This window comes from Podarcis muralis, chromosome 6, assembly GCF_964188315.1.
Source record: "Podarcis muralis chromosome 6, rPodMur119.hap1.1, whole genome shotgun sequence".
NCBI classification, from domain to species: Eukaryota; Metazoa; Chordata; class Lepidosauria; order Squamata; family Lacertidae; genus Podarcis; species Podarcis muralis.
The window spans coordinates 54378473-54393852 of record NC_135660.1 but is presented as its reverse complement, the minus strand read 5'-3'; the positions used below and the strand labels follow the sequence as shown (position 1 = coordinate 54393852).

Genomic DNA, 15380 nt, shown 5'->3' with positions numbered 1-15380 from the left:
AATCTTTCAAGTGAAGACAGTGCTTAAGATTCAGGTTTTAAGGCCAGCTTTTGTAACAGGAAGAGAAAAGAAGGGAAATTAACCAAGTACTATAGAATGGTCATACATACATCACTGGCTGAGCAAAACTCAGCTATGTCCCACTTAGTGGCAAGGCAAGAGTCTACCTGGTTGTACATGACACACCCTGAATAGCTGTGCATTACTTATAAAAACATATTTACTACACCTCTTCACTGTCATAGAAAGCAAACAAAAAACAAAAAGACACCCATTGTTCTTCATCTTTAAAAAGTGTGAATGTGCAACAAATGCAAAAAGTGTGATTTGCCATGGCTCCATGGATCAAGGCAAGTCATTGTGGTGGATAAGTGCCAGAATCCAACCCCCTGCCTGATTTGCAAAGCTGTGACATGCCATTTGCGGCCTGCTAACTACACAAATAAAATTTCTAATAATTAAACTGGAAATATGAAACTGGGGGGGGGTATTTAATCATGAGTTTATTTAACAGGAATAATTGTTTTGTTTAAGCTTATCCACAAACATGCAGCTTCCCTTTCATGTAACAAATGTGATGCAAACTGGTAAAACAGTTTAAAACAGTTTAATTGATTCTGAAGCTATGATGACCAGCGATACCAAAGGAAACCCACAACCCAAATTAGCAGAAATGAAATGAAATGAAATGAGGCATTCCTGTCCATAACAAGCACATTTAGGGTTAAAATTACTTACAACAGAGAACAAACAGACATCACATCTTCAACCATCCTAAGACAAGTAAGACAAAAGAGAGAGACAGACAGACAGAAGGAACTGACTGACACAAAGGAGACACTCCATTAATTGCATTTGTGGAAAATCACCACAGGTTGTTTCTGCTTCAGGAAACCCACACCTTGTCCTAAAACACTGGTAGCAAACCTTCCAAGGTCATAGATGAAATCAGGTGAACTAAAACCCCTGTTGAAATGCTTAAATCTGATCAATGAGACTTGCTGTTCTTGGATTATGCCCAACATCTTTATCCAGGGGTGGGGAGAGAATTAGATAGTGTGTCTTTCCCCTCTAATCCAAATGCTTTCTTCTTCCATAAAAGCTACTTTTCAAAGCTGATGTCTATCCCTGCCACTTCAAACACTAGCAGTGGGTTACCTTCACGTGGTTCTGGGTGGCTTAGCTTAATTGCACGGGATGCATAAATGAGAAAGGGCACTGATTAAGTTTCAGGGAAAACAAATCATGGTACTTTGTTGCCATTGACATAGACAAGCTATACTTGTAGAAAGCTACGAAAGGGTGACAGTTGCAGTCACTTGTAACTTTCTTTTGAGCAGAGCATTCAGAGGGTGTGGGAGATGCCCATAGGCTGCTTTCTCCCCTCCGCTCAAGATTATCAGAAATGCTTTTCCTCATGCAGGAAGCAAGGAAGCTGGGGTGAGAATTTTGAATTGGGGAAAAAATTGCGTGGGGAATTAAGCAGATACACCTCCACTGCTGCTCCACTTAGGATTGCAACTTCCTGTGGCTATTTCCCCTTTTAAAAAAAGAACCCATTAACAGGAAGTTGCACACAAATGAGAATTTACTTAACCCTGCATTTAAAATATATACACACACAACACACATCTACAAACGTCCTTATGAATCAGAGATAGGGAATCTGTGGGCCTTCCAGATGTTGCAGGATGGCACCTCTCATCATTGTTGACCAATGGCCATGCTTCCTAAGGCTGGTGGAATCCTGCTACACCTAGAGGTTCTCATCCCTGTTCTAAATCTTCATAGGCCTTAGCTACTGTGGAATTTGAAATCTTGACAGCTCAACTTAAAAACACACACACACAAAACCAACTACTGCATTTTTTGTGTGACAAAAGGTGTGAAAATACAGCTTTACTCTCCTCAGCACTTGTCAGCCTGAATGCCATCTCTTTTCAGCAAGATGATTTTGAAAGCTGACACCACTCATATCAAAACATATGTCCCCTGAGATGCTTCCCTGCCATCAAACAGCTTCCTAAGACAGATCTAAAATGGGGCACTGTTTTTGAAGCTAGATCAGCCTAGATGCTTTAAATTTTGGATAAAGGCCACTGGATCAACTGTTTAAAATGTTTGAATACTTAAAGTAGAAAGATACATGTAATATGTCCTCAACAGCAATTGGTTGATCCCTTAACATTTCTTTTCTTTTCTTTTAGCAGTAAATGTAAATAGAGCGTATTTCACTTTAACTCCAACTGCTGTGTCCAAGAATGATGGACAAAAATCAGTGAAATATGATATGCACATATACTTTGATCTTGATTTAGCTACAGTTCTGGCATACTTGCAAATTGATGGTTTACCTATTTTCGTTAACAGCTTCCTGTCTTATTTTTCCTGTTTAAACTGGACAAAGATTGCAATGAATTCTTCAATATCTCTTATGAGACACAGCTTGCAAACTTCTCATTCACAAACATACATGACTTTGCAGAGTGATCAAGCAAGGTTTTGTTTGGCTGCAAATCCTCCTCAGTGCTGTTAGCAGGAGGCAAATCTTGGTGAAACTAACTAAAACACATAGGTTAACCCTTTGGAAATGTAAAATGTCACTAAACATAAGCTATTGTATATTTTGCATACTGTGTGTAAGAATAGAAGCTTAGTGTCACAGTGGGATTCTGTAAGCAACAAAAAATATTGATAGACCCATCTCCTCACAGAGGCAGTATGAGGTTAGCAACATCAAATCTCCTAGCTGTTAACACCAGTGAACTAGTCTGACATTTGGCTTTTATTTGGGAGTCAGGGATTACTTCCTGGTCCATTCTTGTCTACTGCTGTATGGCAGCTTCAATGGCTAGTCTCCCTGTAGTTCTCTCTTTTGGACAAAGCCGAACACTGTAATGTCAGCTAAATCCACACTCAAGATCCCTCAGGTCACTAATTCAAGACCCACTGTGGAACAATTGTTCAAGCCCCTCTAAGGAAATGTAATAGCTACAACATTCAAGGTGTGTGGAGCTACGGAAGAGAATTCAAAAGAAAGGTTGGGGTGTCCCAGAAAGGGTGCCATTTATCTTGCAAGACCCTGGAAACAGCAACCTTAAAGAAGCTGTAGTCTTGAGAAAACAATAGGTTGCTCTCAAAACTGTCTAACACTTCTAGTAGGATGCACAGCTGTCTCTATGGTGGACTCAAATGGGGAAATGAGCTAAGAATGGTCACATAGCACGGTCTGTTGCAGTAACCAACTATATGAAAGCTAATGAGGAATATAGGGAATCTGCTCACGGTCTGGGTAGGAGATTTCCCCAATGTACCCCATCTTAAGTTCCAAGATGGAAGAAAGGTGAAGCATAAATGAAGTAAGAGTTAAAGAAGGTCTCACCCATAATCACACCTTGTATCTTGTAGAATAGCCTTGTACCATTAAAGAAATCACATTCTTATCATGCTCTCCACTTTACCAAGCCCAAACATATACCATCCCAAAATATTACACAGGCTTTATTTTGACAACCAGAGAACGTTTTGTGCCTGAGGAGTTTCAGGGAATTCAAGGTACTTTTGAAATGTCATAATGTTTGATGCATAAGACGCTGCACACTCCATCATCTTCAAAAATCAAGGTTGCAGTCCTTTACACACTTAATCCCATTGAACTCAACAGGGCTTTCTGCCCATTCACATTAAACCATAGTTTAAACTAAACCATGGTTTAAAAATGTGATGTCCAAACTAGCTATTTCTCTTGCCAAACACACTATAATACAAATGTAATCACCAAAATGTTACCAACAGTTTCATATTTCATTAATAAAGGTAAAATCCCCATCTGAAACAATATCCTACAGTCTGAAGTGAAACCTCCAGGAAGTATTCCTTCAAACCACTAACCCAAGAGTAGCTCTACTTAAAGAATGGCATGAACTCGCAAAACAGAATAAACTCACTTCAATCGCATTTGTGGTTTCTTGGTTAAACGATACATCTCCACACAATATGTCAGCCACTAAAACAAGCAGAACTACTCTGGAGAGAGACCGTGTTTTGATTATGTGAACAGCTTCCTTCAAGTTCAGTTCTGCATAAATTTTATCCACATGATTTAAGGCTTTACAGATTAGCCCTTAATCCTGAGAACAGTTCTTATTATTCCACTGAATTGATAAGCTGTATCACATACCACTGCCACATGCAATCTGGAAGAAAAGTATATGTATTTTATGAAAAATTATTTGAAGGTCTTTGCTGAGCATGATGGGATTCTGGAAGAAAACTGTCTGAAAGGTATTGAAATTATCTCAGCTTTAACTGCAGGTCTGAGTACCCATCATTCATTTAAATGGAAGCAATTTCTGCCAGACACCTTAAATCTCATTGGACGCAGACATAGTTAAGGAGACAACCGTTCTCTGAAGTGGAACACCTTACACATTTGGCAAAATTAAAGCCTCATTTCTACATGCTGTGCAATGAACAGGGGTTGAGTTGCCAAGCCTTATCAAAGCCAATAGAGGAAGACCATAAAACAAAAGAGAACAAAATTGTAATGCTTCCAACACCAAAGATTGCTAGAGAAGGAAGCGCTGAGGTAGCAATGAAAATAGTTCATCACTAGCTTTGTTCTCTTGTAATATACTCACAACACAACATGCTGCATAAATGTAAATACAGTCATACCTTGGAAGTCGAACGGAATCTGTTCCAGAAGTCCGTTCGACTTCCAAAACACTTAGAAACCAAAGCACAGCTTCTGATTGGTTGTAGGAAGCTCCTGTCAGACATTTGGCTTCCAAAAGAACGTTCAAAAACCAGAACACACACTTCCGGGTTTTGACCATTTAGGAGCCAATTTGTTTGGGAGCCAAGGCATTTGGGATCCAAGGTACGACTGTATAAGAAAGTGTAGAAGCACTATCATTTTGGCGGGTGGGATCTTATACTGCATATTAATTTTTCTACATTCTGACTTACGTCTTGAGTGGGGTCTTCTTCTTTTTTGCTGGTTTATTTAAGCTGTCCCCTTCCGTTCCATTGATCTCACTGGCATTAGCTGGTATCTCAAAGGAGGCTGGAGACTTTGTGGGAGAGCTAGCTACCTTCAAAGAAGGCTTGAAAGGGTCAATAGAGTCCTCACACACATCTGGATTGAAACTGTACGCCGCTGTTGTTTGCTGAGGCAATTTAGGAGAGTCTTGCATTTTGCAAGTGGAAGAAAACGGGTTGAAGTTGGGATCATCCCATTTGTCGATATCAAAAGTATAAGAGCCTTTGGGAACAGGAATCTCATTTGGATCCACAGGGGCCTTGGTTGGGGTGGTGGGGGCATTGTCAAGTTTCTCCCCAGCCTTTTTAGTCTTTGGCCTCCTCAGTGGCATTTTGGCACCAGGCTTTTTGCCCACTTTCTTGGGCAGAGGCGAGCCTTCGTGTAGCTCTTCGCCGCTGCCTTTTTCCTCAGAATAATCGAATTCCAGCCTCACAGATAAGCCTTTCACTGGAGGATCTTCCTGTCCCCCAGTGTCTGATGGGGTCACCTCCACAGCTTCCGGTGCCGTCGTAAGAGGTGGAGGTTTCTTGCTAGGAGGAGGAGAGTCCTGTATTTTGCTGTCTCCAGCACCAAATGTGCTAATCTCATCAACGTTAGTTGGGTCAAACGGACAAGCTGCTGCCTGGGCCTCAGAGGGCTCCTCTTTTTCAGCAGCAGTTTGGACAGGCTCTGGGCACTCAAGTTCTGTCGGCCCCAACCTCTCCTCAGACACTTTTTCTTCACTTGAGGCAATGGAATCTTGGTTGATGTCAGATGATTCTGGCTCTTTCACCGGTGGGACATCTGGAGGTTTTTTGGCCAATGGTTTTTTCTTTAAGGAAGCTGGCCTAGGCTTCTTTGTGCGCTTAAGAGTACTGGAAGCACTGCTTGAACCGGTACAAAACGTATCTGTTGCTGAACCTGCTGCCTCGCTATTGCCAAGAAAAGATGATCCATCAAAATCACCAGCTTGCAAGCTAAGGGACCGAGACAAAGTCGACCTGGAAATTGGAACGGAGTCTGTGGATTTTCTTCGAACATGTGACTTGGTGTCACAACTTCTTGTGTCCAGAGAGCTGGAGTCAGCAGTTTGCAAAGAATCTGCAACCTCGATACTATCAAAGTCTAAGTTGTAAGTCCCGCTACTAGCGATGGGCTTGTCCTCATCAAAAACAGTAGAAAACGAGTGGGGAGGAGGATGGAATGGGCTTTCTTCGACCGATTCGCTATGTGAAACATCAGCTACTGAGACTGTATCCGAACAAAACCCTAGGGGGGGAAAGGAGAAAGTGATCCGTCAGGAAGGTCTAACTTCAAATAGCTATTGGGTGGGTACACTATTATCTCTACACAATCATATATTGTAACTGCACCTCCATGGGCAGAAACAATTACATTTCTACTTCCATTCTACCACCAAGCAGAAAATAGGACATAAAGAACAAATTGCTAATGGTGATTACTAGCTGTCAGCATTTGAACACCCAGATGATAAAATGCCCAAGTTTTCCCTTCAACACTCTGGCGATTATTTTACTCTGCATGGGGTCCAATGAAGCCCACTGGACCCCATGCAGGGCAAAGCCAGAAGAGTATTAACAACTTATTTCAATAGTCCAGTAAGCAATTGTGGTTATGTGAATATAGCTGCAGATTAAACTTTCGGTTTCATTTATTTACATGGAAAAGATGACAAAACTTAAAGAAATTTGAGGGTTAATCATAGGGTCTAAATTCAACCAAAAGAAGAGAAAAGGACAGATGGAAGTTTTAGCCAGGGCACAGTTTGTGGGCAGATGAAGCAGCAGCCGCCTTGCTCAAGCTCAGCAGGTCTAGGGCAAGACCTAAGCTAAGGGGTCAATGCCACTTTAGAGTTCCATGATGGGTGAGAGGTGGCATATAAATGTACTAAATAAATTAAGTAAAATGCATGCAGTTGCCTGCCTGCTAAAATGGTTTGCTGCCACTTTTATTCATTCACAATTATTGGCAGCTTAACACATGTTTAATATCTTAAACACTGCTTTTCTGAAAGTTAGGCTACAAATGGTGGAAGCCTCCATTTGAGCCAAGACAAGCTTGATTTGGGGCCTGATTCAAATTGGGGCCATTTTATATGAAAGATACTGTGTATTTGGAAACACACCCATCCTGCCCCTTTTGAAAACCTGTTCAATTGTTAAAAATATTATTTGACAAAACAGCCATTATTATAATATGAAAGATGAGTATTAAACGCTAGTCATTTTCTTGCCCAGACTTGTTATTTAATTAAGTCTTCCCCCTTCAAAATTATTTCCAAAAGTGTGATCATCAAAGAAAAAAACAGTGATTAGATTAGTAGAGTATCTCATTCCTTCCCCACTGTGTGAAGTATATTTAAGAACCACAAAGCTGAATTATGGGATAGATGAGACCTATGTGGAATCAGTGTATATATTTTAAGAATTATCGGGTTCAGAGTCATATTGCGTAGCTTTTGCATACTTTATACATCATGTTCATAAGAACTAAAGGCCAACAGAATGTCAGGAAGGAAGCCTAGGCCTCCCTCTGATAGGCTAGATCCTCATTTATTTATTTTTTTAAAAAGAATGTTTTAAATCATTTCCACGGGATGCTTAGGGAAAAACAAGCCTTAAGTCTTGCATTTTACTCCTGCATTGTGGGTATATACTAAGATCATAAACAGAGAATTTAGCAGGAAGATAAACACAAAAAGATCTCACAGGGCTGAAACTGATGGAAGGGCACAGACAATGTGGAATTGCTGTACACATGATGGCATATGTGAGAGGGACAGGAACGCTGGAATTTTGCTCAAAAAAGTTGCCAAACTGTGCACTCAGAAAAATGTGCCAAACTACACATGAAGCCCATGACCATGTTCTCCCATGCATTTTTGTGTATGTGTAACACACATTTGTGGGACGTGGGTGGCGCTGTGGGTAAAACCTGAGTGCCTAGGACTTGCTGATCGCATGGTCGGTGGTTCAAATCCCCGCGGCAGGGTGCGCTCCCGTCGTTCAGTCCCAGTGCCTGCCAACCTAGCAGTTCGAAAGCACCCCCGGGTGCAAGTAGATAAATAGGGACCGCTTACTAGCGGGAAGGTAAACGGCGTTCCGTGTGCTGCGCTGGCTTGCCAGAGCAGCGATGTCACGCTGGCCACGTGACCCGGAAGTGTCTCCGGACAGCGCTGGCCCCCGGCCTCTTGAGTGAGATGGGCGCACAACCCCAGAGTCTGTCAAGACTGGCCTGTACGGGCAGGGGTACCTTTACCTTTACCTTTTAACACACATTTGTACATTCCAAAATACAGAAGCAGTTGTTGTAAGTTCACATTATTCTTCACACAAAAATAATCCAAGTTTCCCATCAAACCCATTGTTAATAGGGTTGATGCAAGGGTGATTTTCCCACTCTGAGGGTTGTGTTTGGCTCTGCTCTTGTTGTGTGCTTTTTAATTAGAGTTACTCTTGCCAGCTGAGCTGCTGTTCATTTTTCACACGATGAGCTCATTTTTGGACACTGATCCAGCTCCTGTTAAGGAGACCCTAACAGATTCGTGTAGCTGCTCTGCTTTAATTTAAATGTACACAATGCAATGCAGCTCAACTTTGAGCACATCCACAGTAAGTCTACAGACCTTGGCCCCAAGTAAGCATGCATAGGATTGTAATCATGTAGCATGATCCTAGACACATTTACTCAGAAGTAATAGAACCTACTCAAACAGTGAGGCCTTGGGCTACTATCCTATGTAGCTATCTATCTGGGAGTACATTTACTGAATTAAATAGGACTTATTTCTAAGGAGATATGCATAGAATTGTGTTATTAGTAAAGCAACACAATTTGAATGATTTAAATCAGGTACCTTGACGTAAATAGTGCTCCGGATATGGAGTGGGCTAAACAAATATTAAATGGTATCAGCAATCACGGCATCTGTGCCAACCTCTCAGCTGCTACAGTGCTGCTGCTTTCTAGGATTGGAATAGGGTGGGGTGGCAGCAAGGGCAGGAGAAGGCCAGGTTATAGCAATGAACACCTGTGCCCAGTGCCTTCCTGGCGCCCCTCTCCCTTTCCTGGCCCCCTGCCCCACCACAGACTGGGCGAGTGGGAAGGTGGACAGTGGCAACGACCAACCTTCTGTGCAACTACCTCTTTCCACATGTTTGCTGATGCACTCAAAAGAACTTTTTAAGGCAGGACTTCCCCTTGTAGAAGCCTTGATGCTTTTCTTCAGCAAGACTTGTTCTTCGATACTTGACCAAATAACCTTTAACAATGCTCTTCACCAGTTTACCGATAAAGGATGTTAGGCTAACTGAACTGTACTTTCCTGGATCCCCTTTTAAAAACCAGTGTTATATTGGCTACCCCGAAATGAAGACCAGTTTTAAGCTACATATTTTTGTTAGCACATAAGCAATTTAACATTTAATTCTTTAACATTCCTGGGTGGGTGTTTTCTTTCTTTCTGCATTATGTATTCAGCTGAGGCAGGGGTGCAAGCCCCAAGTCCTGAATCGCTAAATGTCTTTTTAGCCTCGCTCCCTTTCTGAAATCCATTTGTGGCGGCTCATACATTTATAATTTATCTTCTCATGGCCAGAAATGTTAGGAGGAACCTTTACTGAGGATAATGAGAGAATTAATATGTAATGGTATTTCCGGACAGCAGCTTATCAGCCTGGATAGCTCAGTTGGTTAGAGTGTGGTGTTGACAAAGCCAAGGTTGCAATTTTGATCCCTGTATGTGATAGCTGCATATTCCTGCACTGGACTAGATGATCCTCAGGGCTCCTTCCAACTCTACAATTCTGTGATTAAGCCATAGTTTAACATAAGTGTTGTCCTTGGCTTACGACTTCTGGCTGGCTTGGAGGAAACAAGCCCCGATCCTGGGCTTCTGCAGGGCAAGCCAGACTGTGGCTTGTTTCCTCCCTTACACAGCACAGTCAGCAGAGTGAGAGGAGCGAATCACGTATATGCATTAAATCAAAATTTTTGTTAAAATATGGATTAACCTAATGCAGGAGTGAGTGACAATTTTTGGCATGGCAATCCAGATCCTTTTCACTCCTCCGTGGGCCAACTTTTATGGTGGGGGGAAACTATATTCCAGACAATCACCCAATGTCCTTATGATGTCAAATGGTTGACAGGTAAGCTGTGCTGCCCCACCTGTCCAAGTCCCTTGCTCAGTGCTTTCCAACTGCCTGACAACCAGCTTAGAGAGCACCAAATTTGGCCCAAACCAGCTGAGCGGCTCCCCATTCCTGCCAGATGAAACAGGCAAAAATGTGCCTTCTCAAACCATTCCCCCACACTCGCAACAGGTTACTCAAATTATTACTAAAAAAAGAAGATACAAATCACCCAATTCTATAAGTCATCTACTAGCCTATTACAGAGTCATTCACGGTGTACGTAACTACAGCTTTAGGAGTGCATGCAAGGCTTAGAAAACGTGGGCTTTTGTTAACTATAGCATTGTGACACCACCGTAAGAACCCTGTGACATGTATTAATGTAGAGAGGAAAATCTGGCAGAAGGGCTATTGCAGGGAGACTCGAATGATCAAACAATGCAGCTTTGTGGCTATAGAAAGCTTCTTTACACCCTAGCCTTTTGACACCAGAACTGAGTCAGAAATGAAAGGAATGTTGCCCTTTAACTTCAAAGCAGACTCAACAAAGGCATTTTGCTGCTCATGACATTTAATTGCAGAGGCTGGAGTTTTGCTGTTGCATTAAGGAACATATACATCTTACACATCGAGTCTGGCAAAGACCATATTGGACGTTGGGAACTGAGATGGTCACCAAGGCAAAAATATGAGTTCGTCAAATGCTGAAAGTACAATGTATGTTTCTCACTTTCATGCTAACTTTTGTGGTGCCTTTTTGCATCAAGAGCTTTGCAACAGAGCTGCCTTCAATGTGTGGCTCCAAGTGGGCATGCCTGAGATTAAGAGTCTTATGCTGTACTGACTGCACTATTTAACCTATTTACCTGTAATAGGAGATCCTCCAAAAGGACCACAGGTAAAGATAAAAAATAGGAGTGTTATAAAACATAATTGAAACATGAAAACATTGCACTTTGTAGAGCAAGTCCAGGTTACTTCCTTTATCTCAGGAGAATTTTCAAAGTATACAACTATGAATATAGCACAGTGCATTATAGTAACTACAGGCAGAGGCACTTTCCCCTAAGGGTTGGCAGGTGGAATGAGAGAAGAGGGGGACTGAAGAAAAAGAGACAGAGGGGAAGCAAAAAAGGATGTGAAGAATCAGGGAGTTTAGAATGAATTACAGTCTAGTTCTGTAATTAAAGACTGCACTCCAAATCCTATTTAGCATATGTGATCTTCCTTCCTCAATTACATTTCTCTGGCAAATGGGGGAAATTAACTTCTTTTTTGTTCAGATAACAATAAATACAAAGCTACGTGAAACAGGGAAAAGACAAACGAAAAGCAGGGGGTGGTATGTACATCCTGCTGGAAAATCCCAATAGTAAAAGGGCTCTTCACACTTTGTGTGTTTGCATGCCACCGCTGCATGTCTTTCTTGTAGTAATCATATAAAATGTGAACAAATCATGCTGACCCTTAAAAAAGCCTGTGCACACGCATCAAGGAGATGTGACCAATTCAGGTACAGCTGCCTGCTTTGACTAGTTTATCCTGACTTCCTTGAGCTTTATAGAGAAAACTAAGGATATCTGACTAAGACCATTAGCCTTCTCCCATACCCCAAGCAACTGAGATGTGCACAGACATTCAGCGCTACCTTCTTGAGTGGCTTCTACTGATATCAGAGGTTTGCTGCTGGAATAAAGAGCTCAACAGTGAGCCCACAATTTCCAGTGCCTTATCTTTACAGCCACAGCTTGGTGGTTCTAAGTAGGAGATACTAAAATTACTGTCCTAAGACTTCACAAGCTGGTATAAGCTTGTACAACACACAAAATACTAGTAGTGTAGTCCGCGGATGCTGTGCTGCAAGAAAATACGCAGGGACTGACTCCTTAGCCTCTATTCTGTATATCTACTGAACAAGCCAAGTAGTGAGTAGGTGGAGTCCCATAGTGGATTAAAATTGTATAATAGCTTAGAGACCATCTAGTCAGTGTGGCACAAAAGGGATGGGAGGAGAACTCCAGTTCAACAGAAAAACCAGCAGCTTGCTTCATAGTGTTACCCTCAGGGGTGCAGCATGAACTCAGGTTTCAGTTTCTTTTAGAAGGGGTTCACAGAAAGTTTGTGTCAATTTTGTGATATATGGTTTATTTAAACATATATACAGGCTGAGCAAAACATGGAGGTTTATACCATTAACACTCCAACAGATCCTCCTCCACTATTGGATTTTTTTGAGGGTGGTGGGTGTTACTCAGCTCCTTCAGAGCTCCCAAGAAATTTTACAGCTCTGATCCTTTCCTTAGAGACTGTCTCTAAACTTAAAACGTGCAGCTTCATCTCAAGAAAACTAAATGACATCATCATTTGCAGGAAGCAGAGGGAGCTATGCCCTGGTGACCATCCCATGCATTGTATAATTGTTACCTGTGTCCTCGGATGGAAGCTGAGGTCTTACTTCCTGTTCCTCTATGTCAAACACAGCAACTTCCGGCGGTGGTTGTGGTAGCACGGGTGCAGCCTTCACGGGAGTTGTAGATTCTGGTGTCTCAAAGGCTTCTTCAGAGTCTGAACTCCTGGACACAAACAAAAAAATACAGGTGTAAAAAAAGAAAAGGGGAAAAAAGGGACATACAGGCTACTTCTTCAAAATCACCTGCACAAAACAGAACACAACAAACGATACTTGGAAAACGCAGAGAGCTCTATTTGAGGCCAGAATACCTCTGCATTTCTCAGAGATATTGAGCTTCCTTTTGCAGCATGATTTCTGGAACAGAATATCATGTTTCCAGGTTCACCCTGAAGAAAAACTGACATGAAAGATGTCAAGGCGTCACAAAAGCAAACATGCACACAGGATAAAGAAAATACTGCCTGGAAAAGCCTGCCTTTTCAACATAAAGGAGACTTCAGCCCAGGCAAACTAAAACAATGCCAATGGGACCTTTCAATGAGATGTTGGAATTTTCCTTGGCAAAAGCGCAAGCAAACCTAATAAGGAAATACCCTTAAGAGAGTTGCATAAAGCTCTTTTAAATCCCAGTTCAATCTACCTTGATATGCAGCAGAGTGTGAGTTCCTACAAAACAAGAGAACACAGGCTTTGAGTAACATTGGGTGCTGCCTAGGCTTTCAGATGGGGGGGGGGGGACCATTTAGGGAGATTGGGAATTCCCATTTTCACACTAGCCTCCTTACTTCATACCACAAATGCTATCTTTATTTCCAGCTCACTCGCAAGTTGTGTACTATCAATTCAGGCAAATTAAACAAATTCCTTTCCTTAAACTGGGAGAGAGGTGCCTGATTGCACTTCCCTGGTGATATTGCAGCTAGAATCACAACAAATGTTATTAGTGCATGCTGCTCTTCTATAATTAAACTTAAAATATTTTCAAAAGCAGATTGATGGATCTTCCTGAATCTTGTTTCCCCTCCACCAACCCTCCTTCTGCCAAAACCTCTGTGCCCATTTCACTATCTGAAATGATACCCCATCTCCCTTCAGAATTCAATCATTCAAGGTCTTATTTTTAATCTATGTACCTTGCTATACAGTTTATCCAGATCACACTTCCACCAAACACATTGTCCCAAACTTAGATACACCATATGTTTATAGCACCCCCCCCAAAAAAGAACCCTGGGAATTGTTGTTTACCCCACAAAGAACTACAACTTCCAGAAACCCTAACAAACTACAGTTCCCAGGATTCTTTGGAGGAAAAATGTACTTTGAATGTACAGGAGGTAGGCAGCCTAATAATAATAATAAGAAGAAGAAGAAGTAACAATAATCCAGAAGGAATATGATGACAGCAAACAAGTGAAACACGAGGATGCAAAGTGGAGCCAACGTTATCATAAGTGAGGCAGAACAGAAACATTGATATAATAAAGATGTGATGGATTAATGGGAATGGTGAAATACAAAGGCTACAATAATAAAATTTAAATAAGCAGACAATTGATTGAGGATGTAGTCTTTCTAGAATTAAAGCTGAATGGATATTGTTTCCTTTAATGAACTGGAATGGGATGGGGAACACTGAAATACAAATATATATAAATGGAGATTATATATATATATGGATATATTTTTAAAAATCCAAACAATGTAGCACACTATTGCCTTGAAAACTGCTTAGGCAAGCATTTCAGCTAGTCAAATCGCAGCTTTTCCTTCTGGCCTTTGATAAAATGAATTTAATGGTGTGACAGTTTCCTGAAAGACAGGACTAGGGCTGACTTGCCTATTTCCAGCGATTCGCTGCATGGCTTGGAGACTGTAGTCTCCGCTGCTTCTCACAGCTGTCCACATCCAACGCGTCCACTGCATGGGGGACAAAATTTGCCATGAGGTGAAAGCCATTTCCTCCTGAGGAAGCAGTCTAGAAGCCGTCCAGATAGATCCACAGTAGAGAAGATGAAGGTCTTCCCTGACTTCGCCAGACTCAAAAGGAAAACGCGCAGATCCTTGCAAAGCAACAAATTGCTAGATTCACAAGAGAGGGTTTCTCTTAAAGTGACGAAGAGCAACTGCTGGATTTGCATTCCTATTACATTCACTTAAATCGCTTTCTCCGTACAATAAAGCCTGTGTGGGCTGCGGGTGAAAAGCCCCCAGTGTCGCTCCTGACAGCTCAAGTGGTTTGATGGACCGGATTCGCTTCTGTTATCTCTGCAGAATGCCAATGAGGTTTTAGTCTTCCTGACTACAATGGGAAACAGCACGCAGCTGCTTAGAACATACCTTTCTCTCTGGAACTTATTTGCCTATTACTACACCTGGAGGCAGCCAAATGATTTCTACTAAATACTGTTCCCAGGTTATTATTTTTCTGCCAAGCTTGTTGCAAATAAAGTTATCTCTAGCCAGGGACGGGGACACCAACATGCACAAATGCCTTTGACAGAAACACTCTAGCAGACTATTATTGCTTCCCCAAACACGTCCTTTGTCTCCAGGTTCAATCCATGTCTATGAAGCGTGCAAAGGCATCAGTTGCCGTTTTTATTGTTATTATTGCTTCTGACCTATGCCCATCCCCCGCCCCACTTCCCAATGCATTAAGGCTGTGAATCAGTGTGAACAAAGAGCTTCTGCAAAAGAAAAATAAAATCCACAGGTCTTGGCAAAGAACTCCTGTGGGGACATTTCAATCTCTTGAAATATCACGGGTGAAAACTATGTTGACTCT

The 15380-nt window shown here is 41.8% G+C and overlaps 1 protein-coding gene across 17 annotated transcripts in view; it reads right to left on the bottom strand.

The window, feature by feature from the left end:
* Window positions 1–15380, bottom strand: part of TACC2 (transforming acidic coiled-coil containing protein 2) — a 162246-nt gene that overhangs the window by 37890 nt on the left and 108976 nt on the right. For 16 of the 17 annotated variants that reach the window (XM_077930301.1, XM_077930304.1, XM_077930307.1 and 13 more), the window contains 2 exons: window positions 12604–12752; window positions 4972–6292 (listed from right to left, as the gene is read on the bottom strand). The exons of the other annotated variant lie outside the window; for it this stretch is intronic. In XM_077930301.1, coding sequence (XP_077786427.1) covers window positions 4972–6292; window positions 12604–12752 — 1470 coding nt within the window. The remainder of the gene's footprint in view (window positions 1–4971; window positions 6293–12603; window positions 12753–15380) is intronic. 17 annotated transcript variants of the gene reach the window in all.